Source organism: Sinocyclocheilus anshuiensis, unplaced genomic scaffold (genome assembly GCF_001515605.1).
Source record: "Sinocyclocheilus anshuiensis isolate Anshui unplaced genomic scaffold, SAMN03320099.WGS_v1.1 scaffold628, whole genome shotgun sequence".
Classification (NCBI taxonomy): Eukaryota; Metazoa; Chordata; class Actinopteri; order Cypriniformes; family Cyprinidae; genus Sinocyclocheilus; species Sinocyclocheilus anshuiensis.
The window spans coordinates 1,004,858-1,025,277 of NW_015555750.1; the positions used below are offsets into that span (position 1 = coordinate 1,004,858).

Consider the following 20,420-nt stretch of genomic DNA (forward strand, 5'->3'; position numbering starts at 1 on the left):
TGCTGTAAAACAAATATAAAACTTCTCTGTGAACTCAAAATGGAAATGTATTTTTAGTGTAGTTCTCATGCAACATGCTTGTAAATCATAGCACTCAAGTAAGACCTGAAAGGTTTTCCAAAGTTAAAAGCAAAAATAGATGTTGTGGTCTTGCCTGGTGACTGTAGCCACAGAAAGATGTGTTTCAGAAATCTACCCAGTCATCTGATATATGGTAATGTGTTTTAGACATAAATGTATTAACTGATATATAATTCTTCTTTAAATGTTGTAATAATGAACATGCATGTGTGTGTGTTCTGGTGAAGTATGATCTCTGCAGGTCATACAAACTGTAAAAAGTGGTAACCTGCAGCCATTTTTTTTGTTAATAAAATCATTTTTTCATTTGTTCAGTGTGCTCATTCATTCATTGTTTATACAGACACAATGTATTTTCCGAAAATAAAAATAAAAAGACAGGTGCAATTAGAACATAACTAAAAGATTGTGTTTGTCTACTATCAAAAACAGTTTCTTTTTTGAGCAATACAAGTTCCCTCCATACTGTACCGTTAACATCAATATAGCATGAGAAAATCTCCATGGATTTTCAAAGGCATAAGCGTCGTTCCCTTTTCCCATTGTGATCTCAAATAAAGAATCCAAACATCTGAGAGCAATTGAAGTGTCTTGTGAAATCCATTCTTCCCACCAAGCATTGATTTATTATGTGAATTACAAATCTAAATGTTTTTTTTTTTTAATAAAGAGGGCGTTCTTTTGTGCTTTTATTAAAAATCATGAGGTACAGGGTGGAATAACTTTTTAAGGATTTCAGACTGCTGTGGAACATATGGTTTTTTGTGTTTCCTTTAGCATGATGTTATTATAGTTGTAGTCTAGTTTAAACACTTTATACACGGCAATGGTTGCAAGAAAATCATTACATGAACAAAAAAGTTCTTTCTGTTAGGTACAATGCCTATTGTGGTATTATTGTAAATTTCAGGGACATTGCAGGGGGCTCCATTACTATTTTTTCATCAGTCTAATATTGTGATCATTCGAATTAGTACTTTTTTCGGGACACCGCACTAATGCAGTTGTCAAAACCAATTTCCACTGCACTTCCAGACCTTTTTGTTCAACGTCACATGTAAATAATAATCTATTCTTAAACAGAATATGACTACATTTTAAATGAAAGAAGTAAAGCAAGTGAGAGAATTCAAATACTTAGTTTTCTAAATAATATAAATACCTCTGGGGTAGTAGCCTACATCAGATGAAAAAAAACAATTCTAGATGTGGTTGTATTGTGAGCAAAATCCAAATTCTGTCCAAGAACGTAGATTAAGTCATTGTGTTTGAACAAGAATATTTTTCCTTCATATAAAAATCTTTCACTTGCTGGAGATGGTGATGATGGAAAAACATTGCATTGGAATGCTGAGTAATATTCCTCCAGTAACTTTTTCACCTTACGACAGAAATCTTTCCTTTTAAACAGTGATTCTTTTGAAGTCGAGCGAGATCAAAAAACGTTCGCTTCATCCAGTGACTCTCATTATTCAACTCTCTAATCCATTCAAACGGTAACTCAAACAGTTCGAACGCGTTCTTCTTGCGAATCGGCTCGATTGATTCCTTTTAACGAACCTCTTCAAACGAACGAGTCGTTCTCGCATGAACTCTGCTCTCGCGATATAAACTTTCCCGGTTACCTGAGGAAACGAGAGTTTGATTCAAAGCGTATCCATTTTTTTTAATGAACGAAAACAGCCAAAACTCATCGTAATAACAGAAGGTAGAGTAATGCCAACCAGTTACCTTTAATTCTGTGGACTTTAGCGATTAAAAATACGTTTCTTTGTCTATGTTATGGAATACTGGCGGTGTTTATGTCATTATTTACCCGTACTGTGTTAAGTTAGCTGTGGAAGTGTATGCTGCGTGTAGTCAGCTAGCAACAGCAACAAACCATCTTATTTCTGTCACAGTTTAGCTTTCCTTTGGTTTATGTGTGGAATTGTGAGAAAAATAAAGTGAATTTCAATAAGAAGATATTTTCACTGTTCTCTAGTTTCGTCCTCCGCGGTGGGATGTTTAGAAACCAGTTTACGTCGCAATACCATAGTTACTGCAGTTATTAATATTGTAAAATGAGAAATCCGTGAAACCTTTCTTTTACTGTTATTTATGACAAAAGAAGCTAATACCAAGTTACCACCGTTTTTCAGTACTAACAATGAAAGTGACTGTAATGTTTTGGTAGGACCTAAATTACTAATATTTGTAATAATTTTTGTAAAGAAAAAGTTAATAGTGCTTAGTGCGTGTTTCAAACATCTAAATTTGAGGATTTTGACTGTCCTTTCTGATTTATTCTTTAGGTTATTTTTATCTTTTTGGGAGGATCTTGGCTGCATGAAGCAAACCAGAAATGGCATCACCACAAACGCTTCAGCCTGTCCTGAAGATGAAGGTCGACGAGCTCTTCCTCTTTTGGTTGAGTGAGCCTAGTACTCAGGCAATGCTAAAAGACTACCTCAACAACATCAAGAATGGAGAAGAAATACAGCTAAGCCATGCTGATTTCAAGGGCACAAGCACTTTGGTATTAACAGAAAACAACAACATTGCCTCAAAGATTAATGCGACAGAGAGAATGACTGCGGCCCTTGGTGCCCCGTGCAGCCCTCCTTCAGCCACCCTGCCATCTGCGAGTGGCAGCAATAACAGAGCGGGAGTGAATGCGAGGGCCCTGCGACGCTCTGTCAGCACTAAGAAGGTAAAGCATCTGTGCTCAGCACTCTCTTTACAATGCAGTATGACCCCAGTTCTGTCACCTTGCAGACTTTTATATCCAGGCCTGATTATCAGAGTTTAATGCTTGTTTTTCACCTGTGCTTCTAAGGTAAAAAATGTGGGAGTGCAATCAAAATTGATTAAATAAAATTGTCCCTTAATAAAGGTATACAAGAAGACTTTTACAAAGTACCATTTTAAAATACTTCTGCCTCAAACTGTATTTAATAATTATGTAAAATGTAAATAATTACATTATTATGTTTTGTTTGTCATGTAATGGGTGGAACCAGCTTTTTTAATTTGAATGTGCAGCACTTACATTTAGTTAATTATATCAAAGCCTTTTAAAGTTTATTATCTATCTGTTTATTATTAAGACCTCTTAAAATAAGACGTTTATTATGTCATTTAAAACACTTAAGACTTTTTACAATCTTAAATTTAATAAGTGATAATTCATTACTTTTTAACGACCTGCAGGTTTTTTTTAATTCATACACATGCTCCTAAATACATTCTACATTTTGCACACAATCTATTTTGAGTTGCAAATGCATGTGAAAAGCTAACACTGTCGAGCCCTGCTTAGTCTAAAGAAATGTTATGTTTACTTTCATATAAGGCAATCTCGAATCCATTAATCCCTCATATCACACTAAAAAAAACAATTTTTGTTGATATTAACAACCTAGTTCATATTTCATGTGGTAAAAAGCTTTTGCCAAATGTGTTTCTAAATGTTAATATAGAAACCGCTCATTTTAAAGTGATTTTCTAGCACAGCTTGATAGGAAATTTCAAGGAATGTTCTCATGATGGTCCTACACATTTATTAACAGCCATTTTACCACTAAGAGAGGGTTAAACTACTTTTTCCCAGTTTAGCCACAAGAGGATGCTGAATGGCTTTTGCAGCTCCTGGTCAGTGCATGTAGGGCTCCTGCTCTGGTCAGATGAGCTCTGTGAACCCTGCATGTCTTTTGTGTAAAGAAATCCTCTTCATGTGTGGCCAGAGGTGGGTGAATCTCTATGCTGTCAATCCCTGGAATGGTAATGACTCTGTCATCATGCGCTGTCCAGCGATGCTGGTGGACTTTGCTGCTGAGGTTTCAGAGCCTATAAATTGGATTATGCAGGGACATCTGTAATTAAAGCAGTGCCTCCATGATACTTCCTGCTGTCAGTATCAGATCAATGTGTCATTAAATTCACACATATCTTATTGGCCCAACAGGAGGAAGCTGATATCAAGAAGGCTTATTCATAAGTAACATTGATGCACCTGTGGAAATTAAAAAGATTATGAGATAAAATTAGCTTATGATGTGAAACGCAAGAAGTCCCTGTAATTTGGACACAGCACAACAGAGGACATTGTCTCTGTCTTTGAAAAGTCTTATTTCAGTCACATGCAAAATTTGCTTAATGCTTAAAACTTGAGGAAAGATAATATCGCAAAATGTGAGAAGCAGAAACTGCAAACTTTTTCTTTAAGTATGACAAATAAAGTTGCATTTTGAGGAAAGACATCTGTTTGCAGTGAATGTAAATCATGAGTAGAGACATTATCTGACCAGTGTGATACTTTGTGAAATGTTAAGCAGATGTGTCTAGGCTTTGATTTCTATGTCCAGTTATTCGCAAATGCTTTGGTGATCCTACGTGCTGATGGAACAGCTGTTGGGTATTTTATGTTTTTTGGCATGATACAATCAACATGTGCCCACAACTTGTCACAATGTATTACAGAGATTTTGATCCCATATGTTCTATTTTAAGAGGCTAAAGGAATTCCAGAATACAAATACATTCTCCAAAGTATTAGTTAAAAATTCAATTAACGTCATGCTGATGCTCGTAGGAACAACTGTTCCAACTCTGACACAGGACACCGATAAAGATAGCCTTGGTTCCACTGTGCAGGAATTAACTACTGGGAATTAACTAACTTAGCCTTCATAGGCAGTTTACATATTTGTCCATGGTGTAATACAGTATGCATAAATTCAGTCAGATGCTGTTAATGGTCAGAATAATTGGGTGTCCGTCATCCCTGACTCCCGGTTGCAAGGTGAGAGGTCATTAAGGCATGTTACTTGGAAAAATATAAGCTAATTGAAGAAATAACTTATGTATGTTATGTATATTATTGTCTAAGGTGGAGAACTTGCCTACGTGGTGTGATATTTTTTCATAAATTACATTTTTCCTGCTTTTCTTTCATTTCTAAGTTTTAATATTCAACATTTAATATACATAAAAAAAATGTAAACACTAAAGAGTCAGTTTAGTCAAAGTTAGGGCTGCACGATAAATCGCATGCGATATTTAATGCGCATCTTGTCAGCAAAGTAAAAACACTATGCTTTCTGCATGTACCATCCCTACAGTTTAGTATCTTCCCTTTAAAGTGTGGGTAATTAAAAGGATCCATTTTGCCAGAAGTGTTCATTCTAATCAAGTTGTGTATTAGGAATTAAGAGTGTTTTGTGCTCTCTGAAGCACATTTCTGCCTCTTTTTGGTTCTTCCCCCTTTCATCATGTTCAAATGATATGTAGTTACAAGGGGAGTTTGACATAGCTTTTATTTGAAAGTTTGGTTTGACTTTTGATGGGAGTTTATAACTCTTACAGCCTCCTATCGGAACAGTTACCACATAGTGTTTATATTTTTCTCCCCTCCAGCACTTGAATTGTAGCATGTTTGTTAGTGCTCCTCACTTTTGCCTTGCTGGTCATCCTCTCTTCAACCACTTGGCTTTACTGACTGGACACAGATCTTTGTTTGGAAATTGGCACTGTCTGCGCGGACAGCTGCCACCTCTTGTTCAGGCAGATCTTTTTCTCGTTCTGTTAGTACCAGCTTACTCTGACAGTGGAGAGTTGTTTTACGTGTAGCACAAACACCGAGTCAAATGGAAAGGAAAGTGCTGGTAAGAGAAAACTTTCCAATAGACCCAGATGACAAACAAAAATATTGACATGGTCACCAGCAAGTTTACTTTGGCCCTTTTGTTGTTTTTCCCTGTTTATTAATGGACTGATGAGCAAGGACTTCAAAAGCGGTTAGTGAGAAAATTGGGCTTATCAAATGTGTGCAGTATCCTGCCATTGGACAACAACAGGAACTGTTTCTACAGGAATGAGTGGAAGAATGTGGACTTGATGATCTGACATCTAAAAATACTTATTTAAGCCAGGCAGGGCTTTATTTTTGCACCACTTTGTTTGTTAGATGCTCTGGCTCCAAGCCTTCGGTGCATATTCACTCACTTTTATGGCAGATCAGTTGTCACTAAAGTCTGCTTTTATTAATCCAATTAGTTTTCAAAGCAATAATGGGCATAAGAAAGGGATTTTCAGATGCACAACACCCAGCCTCAGAGGTTGAGTTTCTTTAGATCAACACAGTTATAGAGAATTGATGTAATTGCAGTCAGTCTGGGAGCGGAAGGACTGAAGATACATTTGTTTCTTAGGGTTGCCTAAACGGAGCATGTTGGGTCTTTTAATAGTCCTCAACTGCTTCAGCCATCATTCTTTGAATTCAATACTTCTATGCTGTGCTACTAACTAAGACTTGTCATCTATAATAAGCCACGGAATGGCTGGAAGCTGTAGCCTTGGAAAGCAAAATAAACAAAACATAGGCAGTAATACATGTGTAGGTTTTTTTTTTCACCTTTCAAGGAGGGCCAATTCAGGCTTTGTGCAGTTTTGCTATAAAGAAATTAAGTTGACCATGGCTATATAGAGGGTTAAAAGATTAATGAATTTATTCAACCATTTTTTTTATATTGTTTTGCATTAAACAGCAATTTAGAGCTTATGAACGACAAGTTACGACATGAGGATGCTGTAACATGAAAACTGGTGTCTTCCCCTTTGTGTTAATTGAGTGCTGTGTGGGACTGGTGCAAATTCCTTAATAGAAATTAAACTACATTAAAGCTCAGTAATAGCGTTTTTCCTAGAAACAACTACCTTTGTCGGTAGCATACATGGTAGGGATGTGCATCTCCATAACTGAGCCCGATGCAATACACATCTCGATGCATAGCCAACAATACAATACATTAAATATACATGTGAAGCAGCTACTGATGCGATATGATTCACCCCTATTACGATGCAGTGCGATCCGATTTCGATTCGACACAGTGCGGTTCAATGCAATGCAATACAATGGAAAAAAAATGTGATGCTATGCAGTTCAGCATGGTACAGATAGATCGCTTTTATGTCTTTGGTTTAAACAGCCATGTTAATCTATATTCTATGTGACTCTCAGGACACACCTTGGTCTCCGTAGTGTTGTGATACGTTATATTCATGTAGCAGCGGTGGTGATGAGAGAATGCGCTTGAGAAACTGTTTAGAGAGGAGAAATCAGTCTACATATAAAATATTGGTCACAAATTATTGGCAACTTTCTAAATAATAAAAGTATAGTGCATCTACTAATAATTATAAATAAATCTGTTTTTACAGATGCAAATATGTTAGAAATGATGCATTGCGATACAAATGCCAACTTGTATCCGATGCACACTTTTTTTAAATTGAAGCATCGCATCATTACATTTTACTTACCATCCCTAATACATGTTGATCCAAATGTCTTAGGTTGGCTAATTACTGATGTTGGTTTATTAATGATTATAAAATTGATTACATTATTAAGTATCTAAACATATGGTGCTTTTTGAATTTGGCACAATAGGTAGCCTAGACACTGCATTACACATTATACAGTGAATATTGTTTTGAGATGTTTTAATTCCCCTATATTGATTTCGAACAGGCCCATGTTTAGTGGTCTGAGCTCTGCACTATTCCTCTAATATCCTGCACATCTCAGTCACCCCATGCGGATGATTGGTTAATGTTGCATGTTTCAGATGCAAAATGCATCATATAAATAATCATATCAAATAAAAAAAACAACTTGAGGGAAACTAAATGATGATTGAATTTCAATTTTGGGGGATCTTCTTTTTAATAGCTGATTAATCTTCAGTTTTGCTTTTGTAGATTTGAAGTATGCTGATCTATTAGAAAGTTGCATCCTATTGCAGTTAATCTGTGTTGTTGTTAGTAGCTGCTGTATCTCCTGGATACAGAATCACAGGGTTCCAAGTGAGCAGGTTTGTGTCTTTACATAACCTCTATGAGAGCAGTGGAATGCACAGTGAAAAGGGCAGATCCACACCCCCTCCGACTGTCACCCTCCCCCTCCACCGCTCTCACACAAACACCCTCGTCCTATCTCCCCAGTGACTTTTCAGGACAGGACTGTATGACCTCTGCCAGCCACTATTGGATGTATGGAGCAACAGGCAGGGCTGTGATTCAGGCTACTGCAAGGCTGAAGCGAGCAGCTGCCGTTCACGTTTAAGAGAGCTGGTGCTCTGATAAAGACAGGCAGAGGAGTGTCCTGTGGTGGGACAGTCACTGAGCAAGATTATCCTGACCCCGGAGTGCGTACTGTCTGCCACACTGGCTCCATTAGCCGACAGCAGCATGAGAATGAAGGAGATCTCTTTACGGCAGGACCCTGATCTGAGGAAGGAGCTGGCACTGCTGGCACGCGGCTGTGACTTTGTGCTACCCTCTCGCTTTAAGAAGAGGCTCAAAGCCTTCCAGCAAGGGCAGGCAGGTTGTCTTATATGTTCTATGTGAAGCCATCAGACTGATATTGTTTGCTTAATGCTATTGCTGTCAGTCTCAGTGGGGATGTGATGTTAGCGTTAGGGCTGGGCGGTATATCGAGTTTGTACGATATATCGATGTTTTCTTTATAAGCGATTCGATATGAGGCAATACCGTTTATATCGATATACAGTAGTTTGATACGAGCGCATCTGAAAATATAGCGGAGGACACAGACTGAGCTGCTGCGGAGAAAGTGCATAATCCAGTTTGTTCTAAACATGTGACAAGCTGCATATTAAGGCCTTTAAAAACTGGTAACACATAGTATAGTTTATAGTTTCGTTTCGCATATTAGTTTAAGCGGCTCGGCCCGTCATGCTCTGCCTCTGACTGAAAGACTGCGTGTGCCGCTGACAGACACTAGGCTATTCACGCTGTTTAATGTGTTTGAGATGTGCTGTCTTCCTGAATGCATAACTTACATTTCACAGGTATATTCTCCATCTGTAAATGTTAGAAAGCCATCTCCGCTAAACTTCACACAGACTTCAGTGAACGAGCGCCACCGCGCGCATGCGCCCCAAACAGACGGAGCTCAATTAAATAGGAGCGCAATAATTCTGACTAAAATATAAATTTCACTGAAATATTTGTAGTTGGACAATAAATGTGACATGTAGAATTTTAAACCTACAAGTAAGTCTATTTTTATGATGGCACCTTTAAAAGCCTTATTTTTGTTTTTATGTTACAATGTTAGAATGAAATGTGATTTTAACCCTTTTTTGCACATGATATAATGGCTTACATGGTTACATTCACTTTATTTGTTTTCATAGCCTTTAATATGTATTGTTTTGTTGGACAATATTGGGCAGTAAGTGAAATATTAAATACAGATGTTTTAAATCCAAATACAAAAACGTATATATATATATATTAAATACAGATTTTTTTTTTTATCCAAATACAAAAATGAAAATACCAAGATATATACCGTATATCGCAAATCAGAAAAAAAAATACAGAGATACGAATTTTTGCCCATATCGCCCAGCCCTAGTTAGAGTCCATTAGATGTGTGGTTATAGCTGTGCCATTGTATTTTTGATTTATTTTTTTAATAACTGAGCGGCTAGAGGATTATCGGCGGTTTTAAGAGCATCCAAATGTTTAGCGTTGAGCAGGAGGCTCTGTCTGCCCTGTGCTGGAGTTGATGATGGTCATTCCCTTTTATAGACATGGCTGACACTAACTGGGGAAGGCAAGATTAAACGCATTCATCTCTCACAGTGGGTTAGACTGAGCAGAATCACCTGCATGCCACTTCAGAGAAAAACTTTCCAAATGCATTAGGCTTCCAAACTTCCATGCAGGGTCCTAAAAGTTAGTGTATGTGAAAGCAAATTCTTAGCTGCTTTTTGTGCTGTTATTGATGAGTAGCAGTGGACTACTACTAGACATATGTTATGGATGTCTCTAGAATGAGATGAGGTAGTAAAATAGCTAATCTATCACAAGAGACTGAAGCAATAAGTAAATTGTCAAAATTACCACATGACTTTTTTTTTTTTGGACATGTAAACAGTTCCTGAAGCTGTTGTTTACTGAGAGGGGATACGGCTGTCCATGTGATGTCTTATTGCTGCATAAAATACAGCTGCACAGTTAATGACAATTGAATTTTCAGTATGGCCTTGTGTGATTTATAAAACTACAAAAAGCAGTATTCTTTTTGTAAATTAATGGTTCTACATGTTATCTAGCTATATTGTACTGTTTTTTTGTTTTTGTTTGTTTTTTCAATTGCGTCATTGTGTAGTTGAAAATAATTTAATTACATGGTCTTGTAATGATTTTTGCTATTTTTAAAATGTTATGAAAAATCTTGGAGCTGGTTTGTTTTGTTCCTGGCTTAGAAATATTTACTGAAGTTTTTTGAAATGCCAGTTGGAGAAAATAATTGTGAAAAATGTTGGGAACCAAGGTTGCTAAATAATTGGGCATTCACTGTTGCTTTCTATAATATGAAATGCGTTTGTTTATACATTTCATGTCATGTTTTGCCATGCTGAGTTAATGAAATAAATTAAATGTAATGTAATGTGAAGGCTACATTAGAGTTTTGTGGACTAAGAGGTTAATAATGGATTTGGAATAAATGGCATATTAAAACTGGGATCACAAATGGGATCATTCTTTTTTTATGCCAGAATGAAGTATGACAGTGAAGGTTATGAATATCTGCTTCCATATCACAGTAACCAAATATTTGCAACCTAAAATATTTACATCTCAGGATAACACGGCAGCACAGAAGGTCAGGTTGGCTGGAGCCTACATGTCCATGTGATTGTTTAATACAGAAAAGCCAAATGGATTTTGTTCAATGTAATGTTGCTTATTCTAGAGAGTGGGCTTTGATGGAGTTTTTTTTTCCCTTGTTTGGAAGTTCTAGGGGGTTAAGATCTTCACAGCTGCAGCCTGACACTCAAATAGTTGAGGTTTTAAGTTACTGTGGGAAGCTGAGCCTTTGTAAAATCAGTAATAAAAGGAATTTAACCACAAGTGTTCACAAAATTTGGGCATGAAGGACGTTTTGTCATTTGATTAAGCCATCATACTGTTGTTGTGCACAATTGTGTCACGTTTTCTCAAAATCCCCACCAATGTTTTTAAATGTTGCTCTTCATAGAGTTTTCATCCACCCAACTCTGGGTCATAAAGCATGCAAATTTCAAGTTTTTTTTTTTTTTTTAGTTCTTGAACATTTCAGGCAAGGTTTTGTCAAGTCAACATCAACATTTGCCTCTGATTGTTCCTCTTCTTTTTATAAACTCTTTATAAATGCTTTAAGTTGATGATTTTTTTAGTCAGTGTTACTATATACTTGATTGTCGAATGTATAACCAGTCCAATAGTTTATTTCTGATGTTGTTTACCATACCAAGTTAATCTGTTTCCAACAATAATGTTTGCAAGACTGAACCTGCAGTCCATCACAAGTTGTTATCAGTTTTGTAACGGTTTAAAACTGTTCTTTTCATAACATGATAGCAAATAGATTTGACACAAGGACAACAGCTTAGCACTGGTTATCACACTGTAGAGAGATTCCTGTTTAACTTCATCCAGACTCAGCCAAAAGTCATAGTTGTTTATGTACGTTATGTACTAGACCTTTTTTCTGTCAAAAGGTGGAAGTTTGTTTTTTTTTTTTTATCAGTTTTTGTATGTTTTAAGGAAATGTAACAAAGCTCAAGGAAAACAAATTTAACAAATTTAAAATGCTAAACGAAAAGGTCTTACCCTTATTTTGTATTTAGTTGTCATGAATGAGTCACAACTCATGTTTCAAACCATTATCCACGTTAAATTTTCTTATCCTTCATGTCATCACATGGAACAACAATCCTAAAAATATTTTAAGCCTTCTCCTTAAAGTCATCCACAAGGGTGTGCGTCTGTCAAAATTGTTTTAAACTGTGTTTTACGCACTCTGAGGCGACTTAATTAAGCCATCACTGTGAAATGCTGATTGAGGTGAAATTTTCAGAGCAACCGTATATCTCTCCCACGATGAGTTTTGTGGCTAATAGTTATTATTTCTGTCTTTTTCAGCAGGCGCAGGCTAAGAAAGAAGAGCCCGTTACACCAGCTTTAAGTGAAAGCATTCCAAAGTTCTACTTCCCTCGAGGACAGCCCCAGGCCAATATCAACATAGACAATCTTATTTCCAAGATAGAAAAAACATTTTCTCAATTTCCTGATGAAAGAGTCACTTTAAAAGACATGGGGCTGGTCGCCAAGGTAAGTGTGGTTTGTAACGTGCCACCTTTATCCGTTCGTCTACGGATAACGTATACTAACGTATAACTGTTTACAAGTTTGAAGGTTTTACTTTTCCTGTAGCCAGTGGAAAAATATCACCATTGTTTATATGTTGAATTACTTATCCTGAATAGAACCCGTCTAGGTAAACGACGGGATTCAGGAATTTAAACAAAATTATTTTTAAACATAATCATTGCTAATTAGCCCCATTTATAGTTTCTACAGCACATGTGAAAGATGTAGTCATAATGTCCAAGCACTTAACAGAAACCTCTGATTGAGCTCAATTACCCGTTTATGAGAGAAAGGTTATAGTGTTGCATTTTATTTTTGAACTCTACTGTAACATTCAGATATCAAAACTTTGCGGTCTGTTTGGCGCTTATTGTTGGCATTTTGAAATTCATTACGTCTTGATCTATTTTGTCATCCTGACATTGTAGTAACAATCTATTTCTGTGTGACACTTTTGTCTCCCTGCAGGCCTGCGAGTGCCCACTCTATTGGAAAGCTCCATTGTTCCATGCTGCCGGAGGAGACAGGAGGGGATATGTGTCCGTTCACAAGTTTGTGGCAATGTGGCGAAAGTAAGACAATAGTTCTCTTAACAGTGCCCTCTCATATTAAGATCGGCAGGGGTCAATGGCTGCACATGGTGCTTTTTAACAAGTGTGTGAATGTCCTCTTATCAAGAGCTGAAGTACAGTGAGCTCTGTGTACGATTTTGGTGATATTATTATTTTGTACAATGATACTGCTGTTTATTTTAGGTGTCCCTGCATTGCTTTGTGATTTCTTTATTTTTTATTTTTGTCTGTGACTGTCTTGTCAAAATCTCATTCAAGTTTTTAACTGAGGGGATGTGAAAATTCTGCAGAGAGCCCATGATATACACTACAATTTCCTTAAAATATAATTTAATGAAAAAAACACATACCTATATGATATACCCTCTATATCATTAATGTACCACGTCTAGGAAAACATTTACGTTCATATTTTTAATGAGATTAGTGTTTGACTGAGCAGCTGGGTGGGCGGTCCATGAATCTGTAAAGGTTGAAAACTCTTGTTTTAAATCATTATTCTTCCATCATTGCATGTCAGAACTGGCTGAGCGTGAATTCTGGAGCCTCATTTGTAGATTCCAATAATCCGAAGACATATATTTGAAGTGAAGGGTTTTGGAGACCATATTGCTCTTTGAAAGGGTGAGAGGGAGCCTGAAACCATCTGTTTCCTCCCCACAGAGTGCTTCAGACCTGTTATGATGACGCATCCAAATTTCTTCACCTTCTGGCCAAGCCTGGCTGCAGTTATTTGGAACAAGAGGACTTTATTCCATTCCTGCAGGTACAGAGTTCTGGAATAGAGACCTACCACTGAGAACACACACACAGGTCAAAATGCACTGAGCATTGATGATTTCAGCATTATATTATTTGCTCTAATTCCTTTTTTTATGTACTTGCAAAATTCCAAATGTGACGCTTAACGTTATGAAATAATTGTGTGCAGAAGTGCATTCTTTGAGTTCAGTGATGGACATGTCATTTATATTCACTGGCAGGATTGGCCGTGCACACTGGAGGAGATGTATTCTGGCGTCCGCACTTTAATTTGTATTGTGCAGCTTTAGCAATTGCTTTGACCGTTTTGATGAATGAAAAAAGTATTGTTATGGAGTAGATTGGCCTGTTCCCATCTGCTCCTTTACAACAATGATTTATGTGTTTTTCTACTGTTTAATTTCACATGGGGAAGGGTCAAAGAGTCCCGCACCTCCCCCCAAAATAAGTTGTCGTAATTTATCGCCTTTTACGCATATATACCAGTATTTGACTGTGAAACATGCATGAGTAAAATCTTTGTTTCTCTGCTGAAGAATGCACTAGATGGAAAAGCCAGCAGGCCATATGTATGCAGAGAGTGAGACTGGCTGAAACTGATGCACAAGCTAAAAACTGGACTTGGCCTTAAAATCACCCCTTTGTTCTTAGAAGTTTAATACCTTTAACATTTCCACACATCTTGTACCAACGCATTAGCCTCTGCAAGTGGACAGACTAAAATGATTCGCCTTTTCTCTGTAATCTAATCCAGAGCCTCTTTGCACACAAATGGATTTAACATTGCTGTTTTTTTCTTCTCTTGTAAGCCGTGTCAGTTATTATATGCTGACTTTGATGTTATATTGGTGTGTGAATCATTTCTATACCTTTTTTTTTTTAAGGATGTGGTGGATTCACATACAGGTCTGGCATTTCTAAAGGAGGCTTCAGACTTTCACTCACGCTACATTACCACTGTAAGGAATACTTCCAGTTGTGTATTTTTCTAGTAATTCAAACGTTTTTTGTATATTAAGCATGGATTTGCACCATTAACTAAAACCTCAAATAACCTGAACAGACGGTGTATATATACGCTGTTATTTTTTTGGTGCACCATAAGTCTGGACAGTTTACAGATCAGCACTGTCTTGTTGAATTGCTTCAATCAACCTGATGTTCAACAAGGTGCTTTTTCTGCCAACAGGTAGTCCAAAGGATATTTTATAATGTAAACCGCTCATGGACTGGAAAAATAACATGTACAGAACTCAAGAGAAGTAGTTTTCTACAGGTAAATATGTTATGAGTCTATATCTAGGACTGCAGTGGACATTTGTCAATTTATTTTTATGCTAATTAATAAATGTCATTCTAACCAGTGTAACAGAAAATAAAGGTGTATGCTAAATATACAGTATTTTAACCAAGCCCACATTCATGTTATTTTATATTAATTGCTGATTTAGTAGTAGTATTTTTATTATTTTTATTGTAGGTTTTAAGTAATATGATTTTGTTGAAAATAAAGTTGTTTTGGAATTTCTACTGCTGATTTTTCTAAAATCAGGCTGGCCAATCTACAATTTAGATGACTAAGCTTTTCCGTTGTGTAATGGTGAAAATGTTTCCCAACAGAATGTGGCACTTCTGGAAGAAGAGGAAGAGATTAACCAGTTGACAGAGTTCTTCTCTTATGAACATTTCTATGTCATCTACTGTAAGTTCTGGGAGCTGGACACGGATCACGACTTGTACATAGACCAGAGAGACCTGATGCAACATAATGATCAAGGTACCCATCCACCCGCTGCACCCTTAAGACCGTCACACTCTTCTGACATGCTGTTTATCGATTGGCTGCTTATTGCTGGAGGTGACGTTAAATATCCCCTCTAGCAGCACTTGACTGCATATGTTTCTGTTTGCTGCAGAATGAGTTTAGTAAATTGAACGAAGTGCGGTGAAATTTTAACATCAATTTCCTCTAGTATGACGGCATGTCTGGCACTCTAATCATTTTATCTCCTTTCAGGCAGGGCCAATAATCGTTGTCTTTTAAAATGATAAAATAAGGATATTAAATCACTATGTCTTGCGGTTGCAATTTACAATATTTACAACCTTTGACAGCGAATTATTACCAAGTTTAAGCGTTTTCTATGAATAAAGGAGAAGACTGTGATGTGATTTTTCTGCTCTTTGACAGCCATATCCCACCGAATGATTGAGAGATTATTCTCAGGAGCTGTAACCAGGTACCATCTCTCATTTTTCAGACATTCTTTTGTTTCTCTCCAATTTTTGAAAGCTTGCGTGTCATGTGTCGCATTATTATAGATTTTGTGAGTGCTGTGGTTAAATTATACTCTGATGCTCAGGGAAAGAAAGGTTCACAAAGAGGGCAGACTGAGCTACACTGACTTCGTATGGTTCCTCATATCTGAGGAGGACAAAAAGACTGAGACCAGGTAACTGAAATTACCTCTTTTTTTTTATTGCTTATAGATTTATTGCTTTTTTTTTTTTCAAAATGATAGGACTGCAACTATCAGCTTTCTTGATAATTAATCTATTCTTTCTTTGATTAATCTGATAAAACAATTTCCCCAAAAAATGGAACATTAAATATATGTAAAAATTCAAGGCTATAAAAACAAAATTAAACCAACTTTGAATGAATATCATTTTAGTTACATTTACTTTTACAGTATTATTTACATAATCTGCTTGTTGATTGTGTAGCATAGAGTACTGGTTTCGCTGTATGGATCTGGATGGGGATGGAGTTCTGTCCATGTATGAGCTGGAGTACTTCTACCAGGAGCAGTCTCAGAAGCTTGAGGCCATGGCCATTGAACCACTGCCTTTCGAGGACAGCCTGTGCCAAATGTTAGATATGATTAAGCCAGAAATCCCAGGTATTGTTTGAAATGATGAATAACTTAATGTGTTGGATTGAATTTCCTAGACTTTGCATGCTCGTCTGTCATCATTCTGAAGTAATCACACATCCTAGCAAAAGTGAGCAAAACCGTAAAATTACTTGCGACGTGTTTGCTTTATTTTTTGTCAGGAAAAATCACTCTCAGGGACTTGAAGAGATGTAAACTTTCCCATATTTTCTTTGACACCTTCTTCAACGTTGAGAAGTACCTAGACCACGAACAGAGGGATCCCTTACTGGCTGCAAGGGTAAAGAATAACATGGTTTATATAATTGTATGGTGGTTTTGGTCACTTTGATGATTTAATACTATTGCTGTTCTGCGTTTGTAAATGTATAGGATGCTGAGACAATGGGACAGGAGATTTCTGACTGGGAAAGATATGCTGCAGAGGAGTATGATAACTTGGTAGCTGAGGAAACTGCAAACGAGCCGTACAACGATTGGTAAGACTGCGTTTCTCACAGTTGAACTGCCCACAGACCAAAATATTATCACTGTGCAGCATCATAGATGAGCTAACAACACTGAACTTCAGCTGCGAGCAGCCTCTCTAAACTGTACAGGACATCACGTCATGCAGCAGTTTTAATAACATCAGTCCACTTTCGTCATTTGCTGCATTGTCACTGCACTAAATCAGTGATCAGAGGGCTGATGAGGTATTATGTGATGCTTTTAGGATCAGCACAGACTTCTAATGACAGGATGAGTAGAGTTGAAACGGGTATGACGCTGTAGGTGCGGGGTTGAGGTTCCTTCTGTTCTCCCCCACTTCTGTTCCTCATGGCTTCACCTGGTTACTGTTTAGATCATCACATAACGGATTAAAGTATGTTTTACAGTTTCAGCAAACTCCAGTTTTGTCAGGTGTCTTTTCAATGGCATGCGTTTACATGTCAGTTCCTTAACTCTTTTGCCCTCCAGTTGGTTCTAGAAGTTTTTTTCCGCATGTGTAGTTTCTCCATATGAATGAATATCCTCTCTCCAATTTTCATTACATTTTAAGCATCCAATCGAAGTACAGGATTGTGTATGTTATAAATTCCATTATAAAGGTATGAACTGCTCTTCCCAAGTATTGTGAATGATATAATTGAGTAAGTCTGTTGCAAAACATTCAAACTGAAAGGGCTGGGTGAAATACATTTTGTCATTTTAATTCAATGTACAATTTTTTGCTTTCTTTTCAGCTGTGACAATGTACTAGACCCAACTGATCACATTACATGTGCTTTTGACCTGCGGAATGAGAAGAGACATCTCTTTGAGATCCCCAACCCTCACTGTAACCTGGACCTGGATGAATATGAATACGAGGATGATTTTGAATGACAGCCACCACCACACAACACAAGTAAGGCTACCATCTGCTAGTGTGTAGAACAGGAAGTGGACCAATCCTGCTCTCCAGTACTGATGTCGCCTGGTTCAGCTAACCAAGGCTTGAGTGTACAGATAAGCTCCCCCAGCCGCTGGATACCAGACAGTAAACCAGCAGTCTGACGAGGATCTGTTTAGCAAGACAGATCGTGCTGGCCCAGTCTGTCAGTCTGACATCAATACACAACCAGCTTTCTGAAACGAATGTAGCTGCACTGTAGGTTTTAAGCAACTACACTGGAACCAAACCAGTACACTTGAAATATTGAATGTGCACTAAGTTTATAAATATTTCAATATTTTTATGCACAGAAATTGGCCAATAAGACATTCCAGAGATTCACCAAAGTGATTTCAGCTTGATTTCATGGATGGTTTATTTCTCATGGAGCTCTGTCGACTTGCCTTATGTGTTTGAGGGTCACATTAATATGAAATAATGCAGTAATTAGACTCTGACATTTTACTGTCTGTGTGAGAAGTGTTTCTAAATTATAATGTATTTGTAAATATTTGTTTGCCTCGTTTGTTCTAAACCTTTAGGCTTTAGTCCAGCTAAATGTTTTCAACAAATTACGTTTGTATTATTTCTGTAGAAGTGCTTCCTAACAATGTACTTTTATTATTGTAAAAATTAACTTTTTCTGTTTTAAAGAGTTAAATAAAGTATTAAGACAAAAGTCACACATTCGCTGCAGGATGTTATTGCTCCTTAATTAAAGTTAATTTATACATTTCTGCAAGTCAAATTAATTTGAAATAATTATGGAGCAACCTGTTTTAATTTTACAAGTAGAAGGCATAAACATAATAGCTGTGACAAAGTATCAAATAAAATAAAAAAAAAATACAGCTGCTTCTCAATTTACAACACAAGTGTAGCTTATTTGAATACCTGAATAAACCACATTATGATTCAGCAATGCACAACAAAATGTATATATGTGTGGTCTAAAAGTACACGGCAACAAATATTAAATAAGATTGGTCAAATTGCAATATTTTTATTTTTGCGCTACAATTAGCAGTAAATGAGTGTTTTACACCAAGATTTGAAAGTGCATCATTCTGTCTTTTTAAGCCCACATAGGCTGTGCAGAAATTTAATCGATAGCCATGCACCATGAATTTACATTCTTTACAGATATTTCAGCACCGCCTTATTAGATCTGAATCTGATCATGATTATTATCATTTTAAATGGCACAATTTATTTATACAGGACATTATGTAGTGCAAATGTTGTCCTTTACCAGTAAATACAAAACAAACAAAAAACAGATCCATGATGACAGATTAGCCATGATTACAACATTAGCCATCAATATCTACAGTATCCACTTCATCACTGCTCCTTAGAACTTTATCAGACATGAGACTGCTGGTCAGCTGCTCTCTGCTCAGTGGGGCTTGTTGGACTTTTGAGTCTTCGGAACTTCACATGGAAGAAAAATTCAATAGTATGTTACTCAATTGACTGACTTTTCACACTGTCAATAAGGGTTTATTGACCTCACCTTTTCAGAAGCTCATTTCCCTTTGCTTCTGAAGAGGGGGAAAGAAACCTTTGGTCCCCTGTTAAAAACAGAAATAGATCAATTATAATATTAAATATTAAACTTCACATTATGAAATTCATAATCTTTAGTAACACTACTGGATATACCCTAAATTGTTTGTGGATATATTTTCTGATAGTGACATCAGCAAATACTGCTGCATTGTTATTTTGACCAGCTGACTTGCAAATTAAAGCATGCTATGTTTCACCAATTGTTTTAATTATTTTTTTATAATTATATATGTATAATTTGCAGGGCTTAAAGTTCTCCGGCACCGTGCCGGCTCTCCGGCGTGCGGTGTTTGGCTGGGGGGAAAAAAAAAAGATAGTCGTCCTACATTTAAAAACACTTGTTGATATCACGTTTGAGTTCATGAGTTCGCCTACCAATGTATGAGAGAAACACAGCTTTCACTCTCAACCAAACTAACATTACTAACCAATCAGAAGTTTTTGCTCTTATATAAACACGAGACGCGCATAATAGAATCCAATTGCAGAGTCACAGCTGATGAATGGAAAAGAAGCCTTGGTCTTGAGCGTGACGCATTGAAAAAGCTGCGAAGCGCAATGGTCAAAGATTTCCATCTAGCGTCATATTTGTATAGAAAAGCTATTAAAAAAGCAGCGGAGCTTTGTAAACAGCTCAGAGTAATCAAGCCATCTCCATAAGAACGATATGATTGCCAGAACGAATTTACCGGGATTTTTGAAGGGGTGCATAATCTGGCAGGGGTGCAGAATTCGGCACAACACTGGCTCCAGGCATGGGCAGGAGTGGGCTAAACCCACCCAAATGAAGTGGACTGTATTTTAAGAAGTTTAAGATATAGCTGTACTCTGCCCCAACAATAATAAAATAACACCAGAAAATTGCAGCATTTTTCTTTTATTAGCTGAATGCAAGGCGCGCTG

The 20,420-nt window shown here is 37.0% G+C and overlaps 2 protein-coding genes across 4 annotated transcripts in view; one reads left to right on the top strand and one right to left on the bottom strand.

Annotated features, from left to right (window-relative positions):
- Window positions 1–1,714: 1,714 nt before the first annotated feature.
- On the top strand, window positions 1,715–18,358 carry ppp2r3b (protein phosphatase 2, regulatory subunit B'', beta). 2 transcript variants are annotated; one of them, XM_016467462.1, is made up of 14 exons: window positions 1,715–1,789; window positions 2,376–2,773; window positions 12,070–12,258; window positions 12,766–12,869; window positions 13,533–13,635; window positions 14,516–14,590; window positions 14,821–14,907; window positions 15,252–15,408; window positions 15,823–15,871; window positions 15,995–16,084; window positions 16,359–16,534; window positions 16,690–16,808; window positions 16,901–17,007; window positions 17,755–18,358. In XM_016467462.1, the coding sequence occupies exons 2-14, from the start codon at window positions 2,426–2,428 to the stop codon at window positions 17,894–17,896; spliced, it is 1,746 nt and encodes a 581-aa protein (XP_016322948.1). In that variant the 5' UTR covers window positions 1,715–1,789; window positions 2,376–2,425; the 3' UTR covers window positions 17,897–18,358. The 2 variants fall into 2 exon arrangements, with proteins under 2 accessions (XP_016322948.1, XP_016322949.1); XM_016467463.1 differs by lacking the exons at window positions 1,715–1,789; window positions 2,376–2,773 and adding an exon at window positions 8,161–8,448.
- A 285-nt stretch (window positions 18,359–18,643) lies between these two features.
- The window catches only part of LOC107673700 (cohesin subunit SA-2-like), a 27,852-nt gene continuing 26,075 nt past the window's right edge, over window positions 18,644–20,420 (bottom strand). For both annotated transcript variants that reach the window (XM_016467427.1, XM_016467426.1), the window contains 2 exons: window positions 19,462–19,519; window positions 18,644–19,379 (listed from right to left, as the gene is read on the bottom strand). In XM_016467427.1, the coding sequence (XP_016322913.1) occupies window positions 19,259–19,379; window positions 19,462–19,519 (179 nt within the window). In that variant the 3' untranslated portion in view covers window positions 18,644–19,258. The remainder of the gene's footprint in view (window positions 19,380–19,461; window positions 19,520–20,420) is intronic.

Bases quoted from the DNA above. Each gene is read 5' to 3' on its own strand.
- ppp2r3b (XM_016467462.1), top strand. From the start codon at position 2,426: ATGGCATCACCACAAACGCTTCAGCCTGTCCTGAAGATGAAGGTCGAC. The intron at 15,872-15,994 runs GTACCATCTCTC...TCTGATGCTCAG, and splicing joins TTCTCAGGAGCTGTAACCAG to GGAAAGAAAGGTTCACAAAG. The intron at 16,085-16,358 runs GTAACTGAAATT...TTGATTGTGTAG, and splicing joins GACAAAAAGACTGAGACCAG to CATAGAGTACTGGTTTCGCT.